Raw genomic sequence first — 20,101 nt, 5'->3', positions numbered from 1 at the left:
TGACCTAGAGGCGCTGCTGCGCTCCCTCATCTGGAATAAGGGGAGGCCGCGAGTGGCGCTGACTAAATTATATATGCCCACAGACTCAGGGGGCCTGGCGGTTCCTAACCTGGAACTGTACTATCTCGCAGCACAGATGCAATGGGTGGCGGGATGGCTGAGTGGCAAGCAACTCGAGGACACTGCCACACATGTGGCTGCATGGACACAAACGCAAATTAATGCGCTGTTTCACCCGATAACCCGCGCACCCTGCCCTTCCCAGATCTACTTGGCAGTGGCGCGCAGATGCTTTCTGAGGAGCCTTCGTCTCACGCGTGCTGCTAAGCCTTATGCCCCGAGCATGCCGCTCTTGGGTATGCCTGGCCCGACGGGGCCGCTCACGGAGGTCCACTTGGCTGGCTGGGATCAGGCGGGGGTGGACACACTGAGCGATTTGTATGCTGATGGCGAATTGCTCACGTTCGCCAACTTGGCTGAAGACACGACTCTCCCGGCGGGACAGTTCCTTCTACACGCCTCCCTCTTGCACACACTCACGGCTTCCTGGGGCGACATGACAGAGGAGCCTCCGGTACATACCTTCATGCAATACTTACACGTCATGGGCCATGGCGCGCACATCGTACACTGGCTAGCGCAGGCACTGCAGGCGCACTCGCAGCCATCCACAATAACACTGAGGGAGCGCTGGACGACAGACAGGGGAAGAGACTGGACGGACAAAGAATGGGCACTGATACTGACCGGCCCGACGACCATCCCACGCAACCCCCGCTTTAAAATTATACAGTACTACATACTACAGCGCGCATACCTCACGCCCGACAAAATTAACAGGTACTTTGCGAGGACAGATGCAACCTGCCCGCGATGCTTACTGCCGGGAGCGGACCTCTTGCATATGCTATGGCACTGCCCAAAGATACAGGCGTACTGGGACGCGGTACTGACACTGCTCGCGCACGGCGCCGATGGGCGGCTCCCGCATACATGGGAAGCATGCATACTAGGACTCTATCGGCGCACAAAAGACAATAAAGCACAGGCACGCTTTTGGGACATGGGTCTTATAACGGCCAAACGCTTGCTCACCAAGCACTGGAAGGCAACCGCCCCCCCACACGTTCGGCATTGGAGAGCCTCTTTTGTTAATTGGGCGCAGGCGGAGAGCGCGGTGCTTCTTCGCGAGGAAACTGCAGGGCTCCGGAAGTTCCCCATCGCCCAACTTTGGGATAATCTCCTCGGGACATTCCAGAGGGCTTGCCAAGACAGGGGAATAACCTGAATCCCTGGGGCTTGTCGCACCACTGCTGGCGGGGCGGCGACGGCCCCGGGACTACTAAAAGGGCGGCTCTTACCCCCCCCCTACTTGCCCCTGACTGCCCCCGATGCCCCGGGGGTGGTGGCGGGCGGGTGCGGACACGGACACTGGGGAATTCCAGTCTTCTTGAAGGCCCTCTTTCCTTTTGCCCCCCTCACCTGGCCTGCGGCTCCCCGCGCACGCTACGCGGTCCTGCTAGGCCCAGTCTGGCGGATGATGACCCTCCTGCTCTACCGCAGAATGATCTCCCCCTCCCTTCTTCCCCCCTTCCCCTTGACCCTCCTTGAGTTCACGACCCTAACCTTAACACATACTATTGCCATGCATACACGGGATAGATATGGACTATGATGCTGCACACTAGACTCGCCAAATCTATGCGCTGCCATATGGGTTGCTGTGAGCTATACTGCGCTATCCTTGCCGCGCTTCGGCCCGCGCTCTGGGCACGCTGCTGGCGCTCGGCTGCCCCGGAGGCCTTTACACTTTGGGGTAACAGCGACATCCAATAGGTCTCTGGATCGGGGCCTGGGTGACGGCCGGCGTGGCCGTGGAGTGGGCTGGATCACAGCGCCATCCTCTATTACCGATAACATGCACCTGGGACACCACAAAAAAAAATAAAAAGCACATAAACAGCATCACACACCTACTCCCTCCACAACGCACACACCCCCCTTCTGTACGCATGCTACCCTGTACGACGCCGCCGGACCCCCGGGTTGTCGGCTAAATGGCTGTGTTCTAATATCTGGAAGCGTACGCTTTGCTTAACTGCTTCGCGCCTGGACGGTGACTGTGCGTTGTACGATGATGTAAATGTGCACAATAAAGGTTTTTCAAAACAAAAAAAAAATCATAGACTGTTACTTAATCAGACACGATTATAAATAACAATTGTTGCATAGTATTTAATTCATTTTCATTATCATTGAAGCAACGATACAACTAAAAAACAGTTTCAAGAGTCGTATTTATGGGCACATATCAAAATACAAAACAATAAATTATCTTTGCAAATACTCACAGTACTACGCAATTTTTCAAGCAGCAAATTTAGTTGAGTCTGTAAAACAAAAAATGTTCATTCAGTATTCGAAAAGAGATGAACGCTGAAATACATGTTATTGAAATTTCACAAAGGACATACCACAAAGCATGCAACAGATAAAACGGAAAGCATTAGTAGGATTTTGCCTTTGTTTCAACAACAGTACCGTGTGTATAAAAACATGCAGCTGCAGGCTCAGAATTGTCGAAACAGATCACACAGCCTGATAAAGATCGGAAAGCAGATAAAACCATGGGGAACATGTCACAGATAAAGCACAGGACTATATCAAACAATAAGACCCAGAAGATCATTGTAAAGGAGCCCACAACAAACCAGGTGCACGTGTCTAATGTAATGTAATATGATCTACAATCCTAGCACTAAGCCCTTCCCACTAATGATAACGTGATGTTACCATCAAGACACTGTTCCATGTACCATACCACAGCTAATGTTCATTAGAGGCCAATTATGTACAAACCCTGGTATTTGCAGTGTCTTTAAAGGTTTCTATTTCTGTTGTAGACTTATGAATTACTGTTCACACAGACATCAATGGTTTTTTCTGTTTGAAATAAAGTGCTCAATGATAAAATAGCCTTCCGTTCCTTCCAACTGCACAGTAAGCCCATGTCGCAGAGCTTATCTCTGTATTAAGTCTGCTAAAATGAGATTTAATCAGTGGTGATATTTTAATTGTACATGTCCAAAGCTTTGACTTCCAATTCTACTGGCCATATCTTCTAGGTGTCATCTTTTTCCTCAACCTCGGTGTTGCTCTTCTTCCTGCTCCACCTCTTCCTCTGAATCTGTGTTTGGAGGTTGTGGAGGTGAAAAACATATGTGAAGTAATTTTTTTATTTTTTTACTTTTTGGCATGAAAAACTGTAAATTTTTTCTTAATGGCCTCCTCAAATGTTTGTTTTATTTTTTTAAAGATCTTCAAGTGAAACGGAAGCTTGTGGTTACAATGGTGTTGTTCATGGTGCAATGTACCTGGTTTTTTGGTCACGTGTATCCTCTTTTCCATAAAAAGCTCTCACACTGGTTCTTCCAGTGTAAGAAATCTCTTCAAAGGTTGGCTTACATTTTTACAGAGGCAGCCTTTTAGACTGATAAGCCGATTCATCCTGACCAGCTCTGCAGTTCAAGAGTGTCTTTCCGAGTCCGAATCGGTTTCAGAGCTGAAATGCATCATGTCCTCATTTCTACTTCTAGATTCTGAGCCCGTTTTCAAGGGCGTTCCCTCTCCTGTACTTGATTCTCTTTCTGATGTTGATCAGGTTGCTGGACTTAATCCTCTTTTTAAAAACATCTCGAACTCAATAACCTTTTGGAGATACTTTCATCTCTTGGAGTTGATCCACATTGAGTGGTCAATAGGCCTTTTAGTTCACAGTTTCAGGTCAGATACAGAAGCAAGTTCAAGAGTGAACGTGCAAGTATGCAATGCGTGCTTAGAGGATGAGCTAGGTGCTGTGATTATCACCATCACTCACTTTGGGGTACTTGGAACACAAGAGTCTTCGGTATCTGATTACTCTGGAGGTAGGCTCTAATTGTCCTCATGGAAATTAAATAGTGCAAAAGTCTGTATTGCCCTTCACCTCCATTTTCTTTTACTTTTTTGTAATTCTTCTGACCCCTGACATAGACTAAATGATGACTTGCTCTTCATTTGAGCGTAATGTACTTAATGGCTATCCCTAGAACAGTAATTGTTTCTTGCACATTAAAAACTCTATAGGTGAGGCATTTAGTCTTGGCCCTGGGTAAGCAAAGATTACAGACACTTTGCAGGCCAGTCTAAAGGAAATGGGTGTTATGTGAGGGCAAAGTTTAAATGGTATTTTTTCTTCTTCCACCCCATGAATCATTCTTATGCATCCTGGCGTGCCCTATCGCAAAATGACTGTCCGGCATCTGAATATTCGCTAGAACTGTAAATACTTTTTCAATACCTTCTCTCTGTACTTTCACACCAAATCAGTTTTGCCAAATACGCTGTACTGGATAAAAACCCAATGATAATAATGACAGTAAAACATTAATTAAGGTAGATTCTGTGTACCAATGTGTTGTGTGGTTCAGGACACATGATCACGACTCATACCTCACAAGCTAGAAATCAAACTTTCATTCAAAATAAAAAGCAAGTTATAATATTCAACACAACACCAGATGGCAGGAGAATAATCAAAATAGGACTACTCTTAAAGAAAGGTATGTTTTAGTGGAATTGGATAATGTTCTGTACATGTATTTTTTTGCAATGTTTTACATTGATATTTGAGCATGTGACTAAAAGCACACGATAATGTGCACTGTTACTTTTCAAAAATAATAAACTAAACTCCTTAGTCTTCTTTAGACATCTTCTATGGACAAATATGTTATTTGGGGGGTTATTGACCTGCCTAGCTTCACTTAAGCCAAAAGCTGACATGTGGCCTAAAGAAAAGAGGGGCCCTCTGAACACTTTTAGATGATTGTTCAATTTTTTAATTTGTGGCAGTGCTGTACACCAGCACTCCTTGTTGGGGACAGGGGCTTAATGGTCATCATTAGACTTCGACCCAAAGCAAGGAGGAGGAAGAGAAAGCAGCACAGCAGTGACAAAAGGAGACTGCAGGTACAAACTATAATTTTCAAAAGTGAGAAAGAAGCAGGAAATGTAGCACACTGGAAGGTATGAAAGTTAGACAGTCTTGGAATTTGGCAACTCAGGTATTCAGAAGCATTGAGTCTCTAAGAAAACTGTGAAGTTCTGCATTTATGTTATTACAAACTAAGCACTTCCTAGAACAAACACTTTAACTGATCCTTTGAGTACTGGCAGTTCACAGATTCCAATCCTGGTCACTCAAAACTCATTAGTATTTTTCTAACGGTCTGACTGCATACCCTCGCGTGAGGCTATAACCCCAGTCGATTTTCAGCCGATCTAAATCACTTTGCACTTTGCATTTTTCAAACAAATCTTGGTGTTTGATTTGTACATCAATCTTCATGTCAATTCATTCTTAACAATATTTCATCTGTACTGTTACAACTCAATGCATTTTGTTGCTACCTGCAACTTCTTTGGACGCTAACACAATCAATGATAAAAGTAAAAAATTGAAAAATACTACCTATTAAGGTAATCTTAATCTATAAATAATACTTATCACATTCAACCTATTAGCACTTCTAAGCCTGTTCCATTTTCCCTAAACCTCCAACAGCACTGTCCACATTCTGCACATCCCTTGTCATTATGAAAGTCTGATACGTTTCTATTCCTAATGGGATCACATGCTTCTTCTAATACTAACCCTCCGGGCACTCTTATTTCAAATGCCATTCCTGTGATTTATTAAGCCCATTTGATTTAAAGACGCAAGAGTTTCACTCTGAGTTAATTTTCTTCTTTACAGACCTTACTGATTAAAGTTAAATTGCACTTTCAGAAAGTGTCCCACAACCAAAGACTTCACATTCTGTAGCCAGATATCCGAGTGAAACTCATTCTTTCTAACTTTGACAACTGTTTCAGTTAATCCTACATAAGAAGCTTGCATAGGGTGATTTGCATAAAACATCATGCTGCATTGTATGTTTAGAGTTGCCACAATTTTATCTTTGTCCCATAATATGGATGTGTAATGTGTCCTCAAATCAAAATATTTGTGCAATTAACATAATGTAGATGTGGAAAACTTTTCACACTCTGATTTCAAGTCAGGTTACATCATAACATTTGATTTTCTTCCTAGATTTTCTTAATGTTGGTTTGACCCTTTCACATACATGAGTTTTTTTTGTTTAAAGAATTTTTCTAATTCCTCATTCTAGCCGATTATTTATTTCTTAGACATTTGTTTGCATACTTAAATTTAGAAACCTTTGAAACAATAATAAGCTGTGGATTGTATTTCTTTTCCGTGCACTGTTGCAAATTATCTAATGTTGTTCCTTGTAACTGAATTTCATTCTTTCTCAGAGATATGTTGTATGCCTGTTCAGAATTCTACAAAATATTATGCTACAATAGAGCAAATAGAAGATCCGGTTATCTGGAAACATAATTTCTCTCTATTGAAAATAGTTATATGCAAAAATGGTCTTCAAAAGCAGTACTATAAATGTTTTTCTGGCCTCAGTCCAGCTACTCTTTAAAAATTTCTGTTCTTTGCCTTCTAGGCATTCCAGATGCAGTATGTTACTGTCAAGACTTGACTCATCCACCAGACAAAAAAGCCTCCTAGCTCTGCTAGTCAGTCTGATTAGTACCTCTTTCAAATTCTTATGACTTTCTGGGAGCATAAATATAACTGGATATGTCAGTCTAACTTTTATAAGACAAATGTTACTTTTTTCAGTAATCTATCCCTCTTAATGTGCAACAACCTTTTAAATCAACATTATGTATTTTAAAGTTGTAAGCTCACTTAGTAGCATCTATGTAGTTTATTCTTGCAGATGTTAGTCCACCTTGAGCTTGTACAGAGTGCTGCCCTTGTCTGTTTTTTCACAGAATTGATTTTGCCGATATGGCTTGCTATGCTTTCCAAGAGATATTGTGTCTCCGTGTCATTTCTAAACTTTGAAGAATATGTTAGAATTGAGACAATATAGGGCACATTTAGAAATGCAATATCCAAGAGATTTCATAAAGGAAGGAATTGGATGTGGTAAAAAACCTTCCAACATTTGGAAATTATGATCACACTCACAACAAACTGCACTATTCATCTGACTTGCTAAAATCCTGTCAATTACGAATTAATAATTTTGCTATAAAGAAGATATTAAAACAAGATTTTGCCTTTAAAGCATTTAAATCTCAACACTGTTCTATGGTGGGGCAGTTATGAAACAGAATGAGAATACTACACACAATGTTTTTAAACATTACGGTTAACACTCTCAACAAATCGGCTGCTAAGTCTTATGAGAGGCTAGAACTGAATTTTTACTGTTGTAACTATTCTTAATTGAAGAAGGTCATTGCAAATACATAATGAATTTCAAAGTAGTGACCTGGAAATGCTGTCTCAGAAGGAGAGAGATGAAATCCTCATTTCAAAACAATGCAAGATAAATATGCTGCTGACATGTATTATGGGCAACATTCACCATAACATGCTTTAATTAACAAGTCACAGCCAACTTATTATTTTTAGGTTAATCATAATTTGCTTGCTGGGCTTCAGTTACATCATATGTTCCAAACATTTCTAAAGAACTTTCATTGCAAAACTACTGAGGATCTAATAAGATAACTAAAGATGAATTACATAAAGATTATGATTTTTTTGCTGGTGATTTTAGAAGAGCTTGACCTCAATTTATTAATCCCTCAAGAAATTGGAGACCTATTATGAAAATGCATGACTATTCTTCAAAACAGAGAATCTGAAGGGATCAGTAAGAAATATGCAGGTAGACAGTGTATCCACCACTAACATCATTACCTAGACAAGCAACTTGTTGTTCTGATGTACATGTCTAATTATACATTCCTCACTTCTTGAATCAATACCAAACCAGTAAGGTGGTCAAACCAAGAAATCCTACAGCAAATATCTGGCAGTATGGGCATTTTAGCAGACCTTGGAGTAGACTATAACGTGCACTGAAAACTAGGCCATAACCTAGAAAATGAGAAGGTGACCCTAACAATATGACCCAACAATGCAAATACATACCTTACACTGTATTGTTGTGTTGGCATGATTTTTCACATTCACTCTGACATCATTGCCTTACTGTTTTGATTCTGCTAGCAACAGTTATGTCTTCATATCGATGGAGATTTAACAAGAGGAAATGAGTTGCACTTATTATCAATGTATTTAGGCTGATATGTTGGTTTGTGTGTATATGGCCATGGCAGGTGCCCTGTTATGTACGCGTATGGGCCGTTCAAATTTTCTTGTCTACCAAGCGGTCCTTTGTTGATTTATTTCCAGATGTGTATTTGTCCAGTTTCCATGCTCTAAGACCTACAGAGCACATAAAGGTCATTTTGATGATTGAATCGCACATCTTTTACTTTTGATTAATGCATGAGTCAGAACTTGGCACACTATACAAGTTAAATCCTATAATTAGTGGTTAGACAGTTTCTCAACACACGTAAGGAAGGATAAGGGAATGAGCAACCCCTCACTCATACACACTTTAGCAACGATGCTTTGGCTAATCGCATTGAGGTATTTTTCCACAAACTTGCTTAAGCGGGTTCCTCTCTTCAGGGTCTAACACATGCAGTGCCCTTTATCTTTGATGATGCACATTCCATCCAATACCAACAAATTAACAAGTCAGGTGCACTCCGATAAGACTGCAGGCATTATATAGTTTTCCACACACAACTAGTCGCACTGACAGTTCTCCTCACTGTCTTCTTGCTAACTGTGTTCTGTCCTGAGGAAGATCCTATTTGAACTGGGGTAGAGACATCAATACGTTTTAGCCTTAGTAACTAATTTGATATTGGGCTTTGTATGACCCTGAACTAATATAGGTTTGAATGTTGAGTTGGCTATTTGTACATAACAGTTTATGTATTTTATCCATATTTGTTCACTATTTTCACGTTCACTGCAGCTGCACCAGGAGCACCTGTTCCTTGATCTGTCAATCAATGTACGGATTTTTTCTGCAATATAATATAAAACTAGTAATTTATTTTTTATTAATTGTTACTGGGGATCATGTGTTGCACTCATTGAGGCTCCCATACACTACAAACAATTCTAAATTAATCTGAATCAAATACAGTTTTTTTGGAAATATATAACTACACCAGTTTCTAGGAATAGTGGGCTTGCCCTACTTCTTTCAGTATCTCAGCCGCTGGCACTAGTTCAACCACACGTTTAACAGTGAAAAAACATCCTGCTGCTCAGTAGCTTAGTAAGTGTGTCATGGGCCCAATCATAAAGTTGAAAAAGAGTCTCCTGACTGAGCAGCGAGATGGCCGCTCTGTAAGAGGGCTCCGCCAGCCGAGGATCGATCCTGCAAGAATCCTGCTGTGGATGTGACGGAGTGTAGCTGTAACCACTGCTCCCTTACAGCTGAGTCCGCTGTGCACCTGGAGCTGTTTCGGGAAAATCAATTTTTGACGTGCCCAGAACGATCTATTCCTGCCGACATCAGTGGCGAGGAAGCGGGTCCTGTTGGGCCTAGGGAGCGAGCAGAAGCCTAGGCCTTGCGTGACTCTGGTGCGGCTGTCCGGCCGACAACAATTAAAAAAGTAAGGGGTTGAGGAAGTGCGAGTGTTGGATGCGCTAACATTCCCCCAACGTGGTGCTATGTGGGCGGGAGTGTGGAGGAGCCTCGTCAAGTGCACACTTGTGGCCCTGGGCGGACCAACATGGCGGATGCGGCGTAATCACTGAACAGAAACTTTGAGCCCCCTTACAGACCTGCGGACTTGACGAAAGTACAAAACAGCGTGCTAGATTTCTTTTTTTTTTTGTGTTCTGGCTCACTGCGCAGATAGTGGGGACAAATAAAAGACGTCACCATTGCCCCAGCATCTTTGCTTCCAATACCAACACGGCACAGTTTGGAGGCTAATTGCACTGTTGCTGCACCGTGCGGATCTCCCCCATGGACAAAAAAAGGAGATTAGGCTGCGGCGATATCTGCTGAGTAAAAGTGTAGTGTGCCTGAGTGGCTGAAGAACACAGTTTGCATGGGGAATCGAGAACGATATTTTTTGACTTGCATAGACAGACGCTCTGCTTCTGTGTGTGTGTTGCTGGGCTGACATATACTGAACTAACTGTATTCAAGTTCTGCAGCACCATTGAAATTGTCCCTTTGTAAGAGGAGGCGACTGCCCCTCCACCACCTTGCCTGGAAAACTCGGAGAGCTTCAGTGCTGATCACGCTGTCCAGCCCACTGCTAACTGAGACTCTATGTATGCCAACAGAACGTGGGACTCATAGTGGACACTTTAGCGCACGGTGCTGCACGTGCTAATGCGAGGGTGTTTGTAAATGTGGAGCTGGGCATGTCTCCTCCCCTCAGGCAGACTCCGTGTTCCCTGAGGCAATTGATATGTCACACCTAGATACAAACAAGGGGGTTTGATGTATTTTTTTGACTGTGCGGACAATATTATTGGGTGCCATTTAGAACCTGTTAGGTGGCTCTATTGGAGGAAAAACTATTATCAAAGACAGGCCCCACCTGAGTCTTAGAATCACAACGATCTGGTGATACTGTGACACCCCACTCACACACTTGCTGCTACCAAGAGTCTGACAATGGATGTGCAAACGATACAACGTAATGTAAGAACTGAGCATTCCAGACATTTTCCCTTTTTCAGTAGTGGGACAGTCACCAAGCCGAACTTTGTTGTGACGCGCAACTGTGACGCCGTGTTGAAGCTGGAGCCAGAGGGGGCGCCACAAGTCGCCAGAACATCTTTGCCTATATGATACCGCACTGAGCCAAATAATACAATATGGGGAAGACAGATGCCAAGCAACCTACATTAACGTTTGAAAATAAAAGACAAAAGCGTCAAGGAGATGTTGATCCCGACCCTGAGACGACGCATGGCCCCGCAGATGACACTGATACTGAAAATGACGATCTCTGCAGTCTTCTCCTGGAAGTTAAGTCTAATCTTAAGACAATTGACTCCAGGATGGACAGCATGAATGCCAGACTAGACCAAGTTAAGACTCAAGTGGACACCCACGAACACCGATTGGACCAACTCGAGAATCGACATACTGAAGAGCACAAATTCCAGGTCGAAACCAAAGAACAACTTCTGAATATGGAGCGAGTCCTCATGGTCATCAGCGCCAAAAATTATGATTTGGAGGCTCGCTCTCCGAGGAATAATATTCGCATCGTGGGAATCCCAGAGACCACTGCCATTGGAAAAATTGAACATTTTGTGGAAGAATTGCTGAAGGACATTTTTGGATCAAAACTATCTCAAATGTACGAGGGAGAGAAATGTTAACTCAACCAGATTGGGGGGTTGGTGTGGGTGGGGGGGTACGTATGCGTTGGGACATAAAGGGTTACTATCAAAATTGCAAGAACTATTTAAGGTACAAATGTTATATGTTTTGCTGTATATTTTGAGGGTACAGATCTTCGCGCAACACCTAGCCTACATGATCAATGACCACGTATAATTGTTTAACTTGGAATATACAGGGACTGAATGATAACAGAAAGGGGCGCCTTGTTCAATCGTATCTAGTGAGGCATAATATTGACATATGTTTTTTACAAGAAATGCACCTTTCCAGTCCGAAGACCACTCTACTCCAACATAGACATTGGGTAAACATATACTTAGCCACATATTCCAACTACGCCAGGGGGAACGCGATTCTAATACGAAAAAACATAGGTTGGTCACATTTTTCTCTACAGGTAGATCCAGACGGCAGATTAATAATTTTGGAAGGAACACTTGGCACGACTCGTGTGGTTTTGGTAACAGCGTAAGGGCTGAATTCAGACTCCCCAGACTTCTTTCGTACTCTGTGGGGCAAGGTATTGAAGCTGGACTGTGACACTATCATTTGGGGGGGACTTTAATGCTATTTTAGATTACGCTAGAGATCGCAAAGGTACATCTCGCTCTCTGCACCCAAACACCAGCGCTGCGTTAAATGCACTGATATTGGAGAGGGAGCTTGTGGATATACAGCGAATGCGGCACCCGGACGTTCTGGAGGGCACATGCATCACAACGCAACACTCTGCCTGGTCTCGTATAGATTATTGGCTTATCTCCAAAGATACAGCTACCTGGGTGGTGGACGCCAGTCATCTTCCTCGAGCTCTCTCAGAACAAGCACCATGCTTACTTTGATTGCAAATCGCGGATATGCCCAGTCGAGCATTTACATGGCGTCTCCCGCCTCATGCCCTCTTGGATGCTGCCTTCCGGGAGGAAATCAAACAAGATATTTTAGACTACTTCACACTTAATGCAGGGTCGGTGCTGTCTCAATCATCCCTGTGGGAGGCCTTTAAAGTGGTGATCCGTGGCAAGTGCATAGCCCGTCAAGCAGGCATCCTGAAATCCATACGCCACAAATTAAAAACTCTGGAAAAAGATATACGTGAGCTAGACCTCGATTATTATCGTAGTGGCGATAGTGTGCTCCTTTCCCAGATTAGAAGTAAATTAAGTGAATTCGAGGAGGAGGCGCAGCGTGAAGTCAACTACTTAGGCAAGACTGCACAAGCCCGTAGGTATGGGGAGGGAGATAGACCAGGAAAAACCCATGAACCACTGCCTATATTGTTGAGATGCTGGATAAAGAACAACGGAAAATTAGAGGTACACAAGAAATTAAAGCCCATGTGATGGAGTTCTACTCAAAATTATATACTTCGAAATATACACAGGAGGCGGACAATTTTACATCTTATTTTGACACTATTGAATTGTTATGGCTAGGAAACGCCCATAGAGCATATTTAGATGAACCCTTCTCAGACGAGGACCTAGTTAAAGTAATAAATAGTTTACCACCTGATAAAGCCCCAGGATGAGACGGCCTTCCCGCCTCCTTTTATAAATGCTATGCAGGTATCCTTGCCCCTCACTTGATGGCGGTGTGTCAAGAAGCAATTGACACAGGAATTCTACCACCTACTCTTAGAGAAGCTGGCATACTGTTACTACTTAAACCCGACAAGCCACCACACTACTGTGATTCATATCGCCCATTATCCCTCATTAAAGCTGATAATAAAACGTATGCCAAATAATTAGACAACAGAGTTCAACCACTGCTACCGCTCATTGCTAGGCCTGATCAATCGGGGTTCACCCCGGGGAGATGGACTGCACATAACTTGCGTACGTTCTTTGCTATACTACACTATTTGGACCCTCAACTCTCTGCAGTGGCTGCATTTTTAGATGCTACAAAAGCATTTGACTCTCTTGAATAGACTTTTTTATTCGCGGTCCTTCAGATACTAGGATTTAGCCCGCCCTTTATTAAACAAGCACGTCTTTTTGTTAATGGACACATCACAGAACCATTTTCCATCACCCGAGGTACGAGACAAGGCTACCCTCTTTCACCTTTGCTATTCGCAATAGCAATGGAACCTTTAGCAGCCTGCCTGCTGCAGCACTACGCGGAACGTGGACTGATTTTCACGCCTAGAGGGATGATAATATCGCAATATGCAGATGACATCACTCTTTATATAAAAAATCCCCAGAATAATTTGCAACCAGCGCTGTGGGAGATTTTGCAATTTGGTGGTCCGTCCGGCATACAGATTAACTGGCAGAAATCCACACTATTTCCATTGACTGACGGTACAATCCATTTGAATTAGATTATTTGCTCTGCTGGACAGAGGGTCCGGTGAAATATCTTGGGGTCTGGCTTAGCATAGACACCCAAGAACTATGGAATATGAATGTAGGTCGCACTATTTTCTGGCTAGAAGGGAAAATTAACTTGTGGTCCACTCTCCCTTTGACGCTTGCGGGACGGATTGCTGTAGCTAAAATGGTGGTCCTCCCCAAGTTTCTTTATATCTTCGTTAATTTCCCACTCATGTTGACGCAGGCCTTCTTTCACAAACTTAGTGTTGATGATCTCCCTGGTGTGGGCGGGAGGGCCAGCTAAGGTTGCTTGGGAGGTGTTGACACTTCTTCAGAGCCAGGGAGGCTTGAGGGCACCAGATTTCCCTTTATATGCGTTTTGCACACAGGCGCAGTTTCTGCAATTTTGGGTGCATCCGGTCCCATTTCAACCACATGTAGCAGTTGAATGTGATCGAGTGGCACCCACTCCATTAGAGGTGGCCCTGTACCAGGCATGCCAACTGCACCGCCACACAAACAACACTACAGAAACACTGAGGTGGGCCTGGGATGATCTCCGACGTAGAGCAAACATACCTATATTATATGCCCCTTCGATACCTTTGGCCCAGAATACACAAATGCCCCAGGTGGATGATCAGGGTGCAGTTACACGAGCTAAGAGGTTGGATATTACTAGATTTTCCGATTTATGCGGCGAGGAGGGCTTTCTTGGACCTCCGACACTGACTGACAGACCGCCACCTTTGTTTTCCAACATTTTGCTTTACTATCGTATATGAGCAACATGTCGAAAGCTGCACGATTCATTTCCGGATCCACCGCCCACACTAAAGCCACTTGAAAACATTGACCACTCCTTCAGTGACAAAACTCATTACTCGTCTGTATACTTCCATGCAAGCGCAGCACCCAGTAATAGTGCCAAAATCCTGGGAGCAATGGAACACTTGACTTACATTCGTGGGTCACGGAGGAGGAGTGGAACTTCTGCTGTGCGCAGTTGGAGCAATTGTCTCCCAACTATAAACTCCGACTAATCCATTTTAAATTCCTCAACCAATATTATAGAACACCCATCCAACTGTGCCGAATGGGAATTAGACCTAATTCGGAATGTTGGAGAGGTCATTCAGATCAGGCTACCTTTTTACAATATGACTTGGAGCTGTCCACAGATAGAAACATATTGGTCAGATATATTCACAACTATTAGTGACATACTCATGATACAGGTTCCTCCCATGGCATTAATTGGGCTGCTAGGTTATGTAAAGAAGGCCCCTGTGGGGGTGCGTAAATTGCTTGCAATGTTGTTGCTGTTAGCTAAACACAGGATAGCCATGTCATGGGGTAGATCGCGCCCCCCCCCCCTATTGAAGGACTGGGTTACAGATGTAACATTCTGCCAGAAGCGGCTCGCAGCTGTCTGGGAGATAGTGCCAGTGGCCTCCAGGCCAAAAGATATCTGGGGGCCCTTTGTGAATTGGTTGCAATCAATGAATACTGATACTCCGGGCCTTGGGCATGAGGCGGCAAACATCCCATAAGCCCTGTACTTGACCGTAATCGTTTTTGATGTGCTTGCATTGGTATTAACTGCCCTGCTAGTCCATTTCTTCAGTTATATGTATGTTCAATGTGTAATGTGACAGCTGTATTTGTGGGGCGATGACTGTGCCATACTAGCTATTGTAATAACTGCTTATATTGTGCCTATATCTATCATGTATCTTGCAATGCATGCCTTTTAAACTGCCAATAAAATAAAAATAAAAATATACAGAAATATTCACACCTCAGTGGGTGCCTCAGCGCCCCGGTGCCACTGCATCTGCTACACCAATAAAAGCTATTCCGTTGCAGAATGCTGAGAAAGGAGACTGAATGGATGAAGTGGGGTCCTGGAAGGGAAGGGTGTTAACTGAACTTCTAATGAAGAAATCTGACCTTGCACAAGAAGCATAAAATTGTTTACACAAGGCTTAATCAGTATCAGTCAGTTTAACTTGCTTTTTTCACCTCCTACTTGATTTCATTACATTACTGTATCACCAACATTGCTTTTCTGTGGCCCACCTTCAACATGAATTCCTTCAGGACCACAGGTCAGACAACCCGGTACTGCTGATACAGTCATAAGGTCTATTTCTAAATGTTTATTACTTAATCTTCAACTGGTTCTTGTCCTATGCGCCTACAGTGCAATGTGCAGTTGCACATCTTTGATAGCACTGGAGTGGGAGAGGTCCACTGGCTACTTGCGCTTTGATACTATTTTGTAGGAAGGATCCATTGTTCATTGAGGCTTCTGAGAATTATGAGCATTCTGTTGTGAATTTAACACTGTGGTCTACCGTAAAACTAGACCGTACTATTATAAATAGCAGTCAAGTGATATCTTAATGAGTGTACTGGTCAAAGAAGACCATGTGAGCCGTACAACAATGTAATCATCTTGAATTTGGCATACTGCCAAAGGAAACCGAGTAGCAGGCTAGTCGATAAATGGTAGTGATTCTCTAGAAGTCCACAGAAAAAGTCTCATATCCAGGACAATGTAAAATCAGATATCATTCGAAATTCTTAATGAGAATTCTGATATACAAATTCATGAAACATTATTTGAATGTAATGATAAAGTGAAAATACATATATTAAATTTATTTTTCATCCTATAGTTGTGATATTTTTTCCTTCAAGCAACACCAGTAGTGGAATTCAGAAATTCAGCCAGAAGGTTGCTGTGTTTCTTGTTTATCTGAAACAAGTAAATTACCTGACATTTAAACTAAAGTCAAACGTGTAAATTGAAAAGTCACATTAGCAAACACATGCTGAAATCAGAAGGATTAAACATGCAATGAGCAGGATGAGCTCTCTGATTTAACATCTAACAGCATAAATTAAACGACCTACACAAAATTCATGAGTTTACCTGCAGCCATTGGCTGGCACCTATTTTCGTTTCAACTCCTCTACAGGGTTCATGAGCAGGAGTTACTCATCACTTACTAAGGTGGAAATTGAGGAAAGAGCAGGAAACAGGTGGTAAGAAAAGGCTGGCATTTCAGCTTTATAGCAAGTAAAAGAAAGGAAAAATGTGGAGAACAATTAGGCTCAATGGTGAAAGCACAGAGAAGAAAGCACTAATACAATACTGTACCTTGAATTTGTTGCCTACACTGATGAAGCCAAGTTTTCCAGCTTTTTGTTTGGTATCCTTGTGGTTGTTTGCAGATTCAAATAATTCTCGAACAAATTTGTCCTTGGACTCACAGATAAGACATTCCAGTGACATGTGCAAAGCATCGTTATTTTTCTCAACAAACTGGGTCTGTAAAGGTAAAGATAAAACGTTTTTTGTAATCTGTGAAGCACTTTGTATAAAACTTCACAACTGACTACGCACTTATTTAATCCAAAGAACTGTCTGCAGCCATGAACCCCAGAATATCAAAAAAATTCAACATAGAAAAATGTACATAGTGAAATTTGCTTCAAATGAAGAGGGCACTGGTGCTCGTTTTCGGAGACATTACAACGAGGAAAATATTCTGGGAATGCAAATATACGTCAACTCAAATAAAAAGATTTTGCAACTGTCATATACATTTGTTTTTGGGCTGTTTTATGCCTTAATTTAGGCGTACACTTAAAAAAAGGAGAAAGAAGAGAAATACCAAAAACTAACATAGGGGTCGGGTATTTGTATGCGGAGATTGCTCATGTCGTTGAATCCCACAGCAGACTCTGCAATAGCGGATCACTTGCCTTTGATTTCTTAGCATGTATGGGAGTAGAATTCATTCCAATATTAGTTATCTTTTCCCATTAGGTGGAACAGAGGAATCAGAGTTTGGTAGGGGAAATTCACATCTGAGACTTTTCTCATCCAATTATGTTTTTTATTCACATGAAGTTGCCTGGTGGGCATACAGCTCGATTTGGTCAACTTCATTCCTGAGTGAAAAACAAATAATCACATGTATCTGAAGTTATCACCTTGTGGTGATGCTCTAGATGTGGAACACTGTTTGCCAAGTTAAATAGTTCAATCACTACCTCAAACTCAATTCCTTGCATAAAACTACATTCTAGAAGTTTTCCTTCTCATAGTTTGTATTTACCTTACATTTAAGACTTTGTCCCATATTATGATTGCGGTCGGTCAGACCGACCCCGCTATTGCGGTGGTCAGGAGACCGGCTGACAAACAGGCGACAATCCGACCGCTTCATTTCAATATGACTGCGGTGCTCCGTATCACGTTGGCTTGTATTTCAAGCTCAGGTCACTCAAAATTTTGCATCACATCTTGAAGTTAGGAAAAATAGGTTAGCTGCTGCTAACTTTCTTTTTTGGACTAAGGTCTACGTCCTAGTCCTACCCATTCCAGACATTAGTGATGCTATCTTTAATGGGTTGCTACGTCCAATTAGTCCAACTTAAAACTGTTCTAACATCTACTTACTGGTTTGAAGTTGGAACCCAGAGATCTTTGCTCACTTCAGCCACAGACTATTTAGTTTACGATTGTTGCCTCTTTATTTCCATATTCAATTTAAGCTATTTGTAGCATTTAAAGAGGGCTTCCCTTTACCAGCCTTTTTATCTGGCTGATTAGGTTCAGGTATCCATGGTAAGTAAGTAATTTTTTATTATGCATGATTAATTAAAACCGTTGCATTCAGTACATTATAGGTTGATATCAAAAGAAGTTATATTAAATAAAACTATTAAAAATAAGTACAAGATTAAAAGGAGCCTTTATATTGGAATTAAAAGACATAAAACTGTTCCGAATATAGTTGCACTGCTGTCACAAGATTACAGGCCCATTTGAAGACATTGTATAACTCCGTAATTTTTTTAACCTGTGGAACGGACCAGATCAAAGTCTGCTGTAGTCGTTAGTAGTTCTCTACTGTTGGCAGCAAGAGCTTTTTCAGTCTCTGTGCTGTCAGATCAAAGAATTTTGTAAGGCGACAGTTTAGCTGCACTAAGGAGGGATTAAAACACATCATCACTGCCTGTCTGCAGGACCTTACTCCGTGCTGCTTACATAGTGGTTTTAACAGACTTTTCCGTATGTCGTCTAGCTTCTTGCATGTGCATATAATATGAATCAAAGTCTCAGTGTCATTTGCACACAAACAGCACAAGTGATCGGGCCCTCTTCTTTCCCACGGTGGCATGAACAGGTTGATCGGACCGACTCCCAGCCGTAGCTTTAGAAATTTTTCTTTGGTCTCAAGCTTGATTCCGACCTTGAGGTAAGGCTGAGGTTTTAGAGCATCGTAGTTGTTAAGCGCGACCCAGCCGTGAGCTCTCTTGGATGCCGATTTCTTGTCCTCTATAGCCGATATGAGCCTTGTCGATTTTGTTACTATTTTTTTTTTTGAAAACCAAATGGCCCATTAGTGTTCCAGGCGTCTGCCAGGCCAAGGGACTGCAGAGAATTCTGTAGGTAGACGTTAACTGGTAATATTCCAGTGTGGGACAGCTCTAGCCAAAGTTGGTTGTTCAAGGTCCCTCTCTCACCAGCTCTGATTTTGTGCCAACTCTTTAAGAAAGCTCCCTGCCTTTCTATTTCCTGTTTCTGGATTCCAAATTCCAGCCTTATTTGGGCTGGTGAAACATATTTAGGGAGCTGGAATATCGCCCGATAGGAGGTTGCGATTGTACAGTCGAGGGTAACAGCATCTCTTCCTGTCATGGATTCGCTCCCGTAGATGATTACTGGTTGTAATTTTGCTCGTAGAACCTTTAAAAGGGGGTCAAGGGGGTGTGGCCGAGATGGCGGTGTGAGCGGACGCTTCCTCTGTCGGCTCCCGCTCCGCTGAACCCCTGGCCCCGATTCCGCAGCAGGATCTCCCCCCAATCTGAGGCTCCAGCGGGCGGAGGGGACGGCGGAACTGCGGTGGACGCAGATTGGAGACCCGGGGGCCCCGAGGCAGCCACGGAGGGCCGCGGAAGCTGAGCTGCCCAGCAGAGGCGGAGCCTAGCGCCGGAGGGGACGGCAGCGCGCGCGGCCTGCCCGTCACGAGAGAGTCCGGAATCACCGAAGAGGCCTGGCGTGAGGCGAAGTGGGGAGCGAGCCCACGAAAGGAAGCGAGAGCGGTCCCACGCTGAGCGGAGAGGCCCCGTAGAAGGAGGGGGCCGCACGGACGGGTTGAAGCGGACAAGGGAGCTCCACCCGGGAGAGCCCCGGGAGACCGCCGGAGGCCGGCAGACGAGGGGGAAGGAAGCAGTGACCCCAGCCGACGGGGGCCCCACGTCGGGAGCCCCCGGGTGAGTCTCGAGGGGAGAGGACTGTAAGAGCGGCAAGGCTACCGGGGTTGGAGCCCACGCGAGGTTCCCCGCCCGTCCGTGCCCCCCTTC

General features: G+C 43.5%; 1 protein-coding gene across 9 annotated transcripts in view; it reads right to left on the bottom strand.

Annotated features, from left to right (window-relative positions):
* MYO6 (myosin VI) overlaps nucleotides 1-20,101 on the bottom strand; it is an 856,486-nt gene that overhangs the window by 283,711 nt on the left and 552,674 nt on the right. For all 9 annotated transcript variants that reach the window (XM_085610973.1, XM_085610975.1, XM_085610976.1 and 6 more), the window contains exons 18-19: nucleotides 16,884-17,054; nucleotides 2,352-2,390 (exon numbers count right to left, since the gene is read on the bottom strand). In XM_085610973.1, coding sequence (XP_085467099.1) covers nucleotides 2,352-2,390; nucleotides 16,884-17,054 — 210 coding nt within the window. The remainder of the gene's footprint in view (nucleotides 1-2,351; nucleotides 2,391-16,883; nucleotides 17,055-20,101) is intronic.

Source organism: Triturus cristatus, chromosome 6 (genome assembly GCF_964204655.1).
Source record: "Triturus cristatus chromosome 6, aTriCri1.1, whole genome shotgun sequence".
Classification (NCBI taxonomy): Eukaryota; Metazoa; Chordata; class Amphibia; order Caudata; family Salamandridae; genus Triturus; species Triturus cristatus.
Note: the sequence above shows the minus strand (reverse complement) of the source record. Positions and strands in the feature narration are given on the sequence as shown.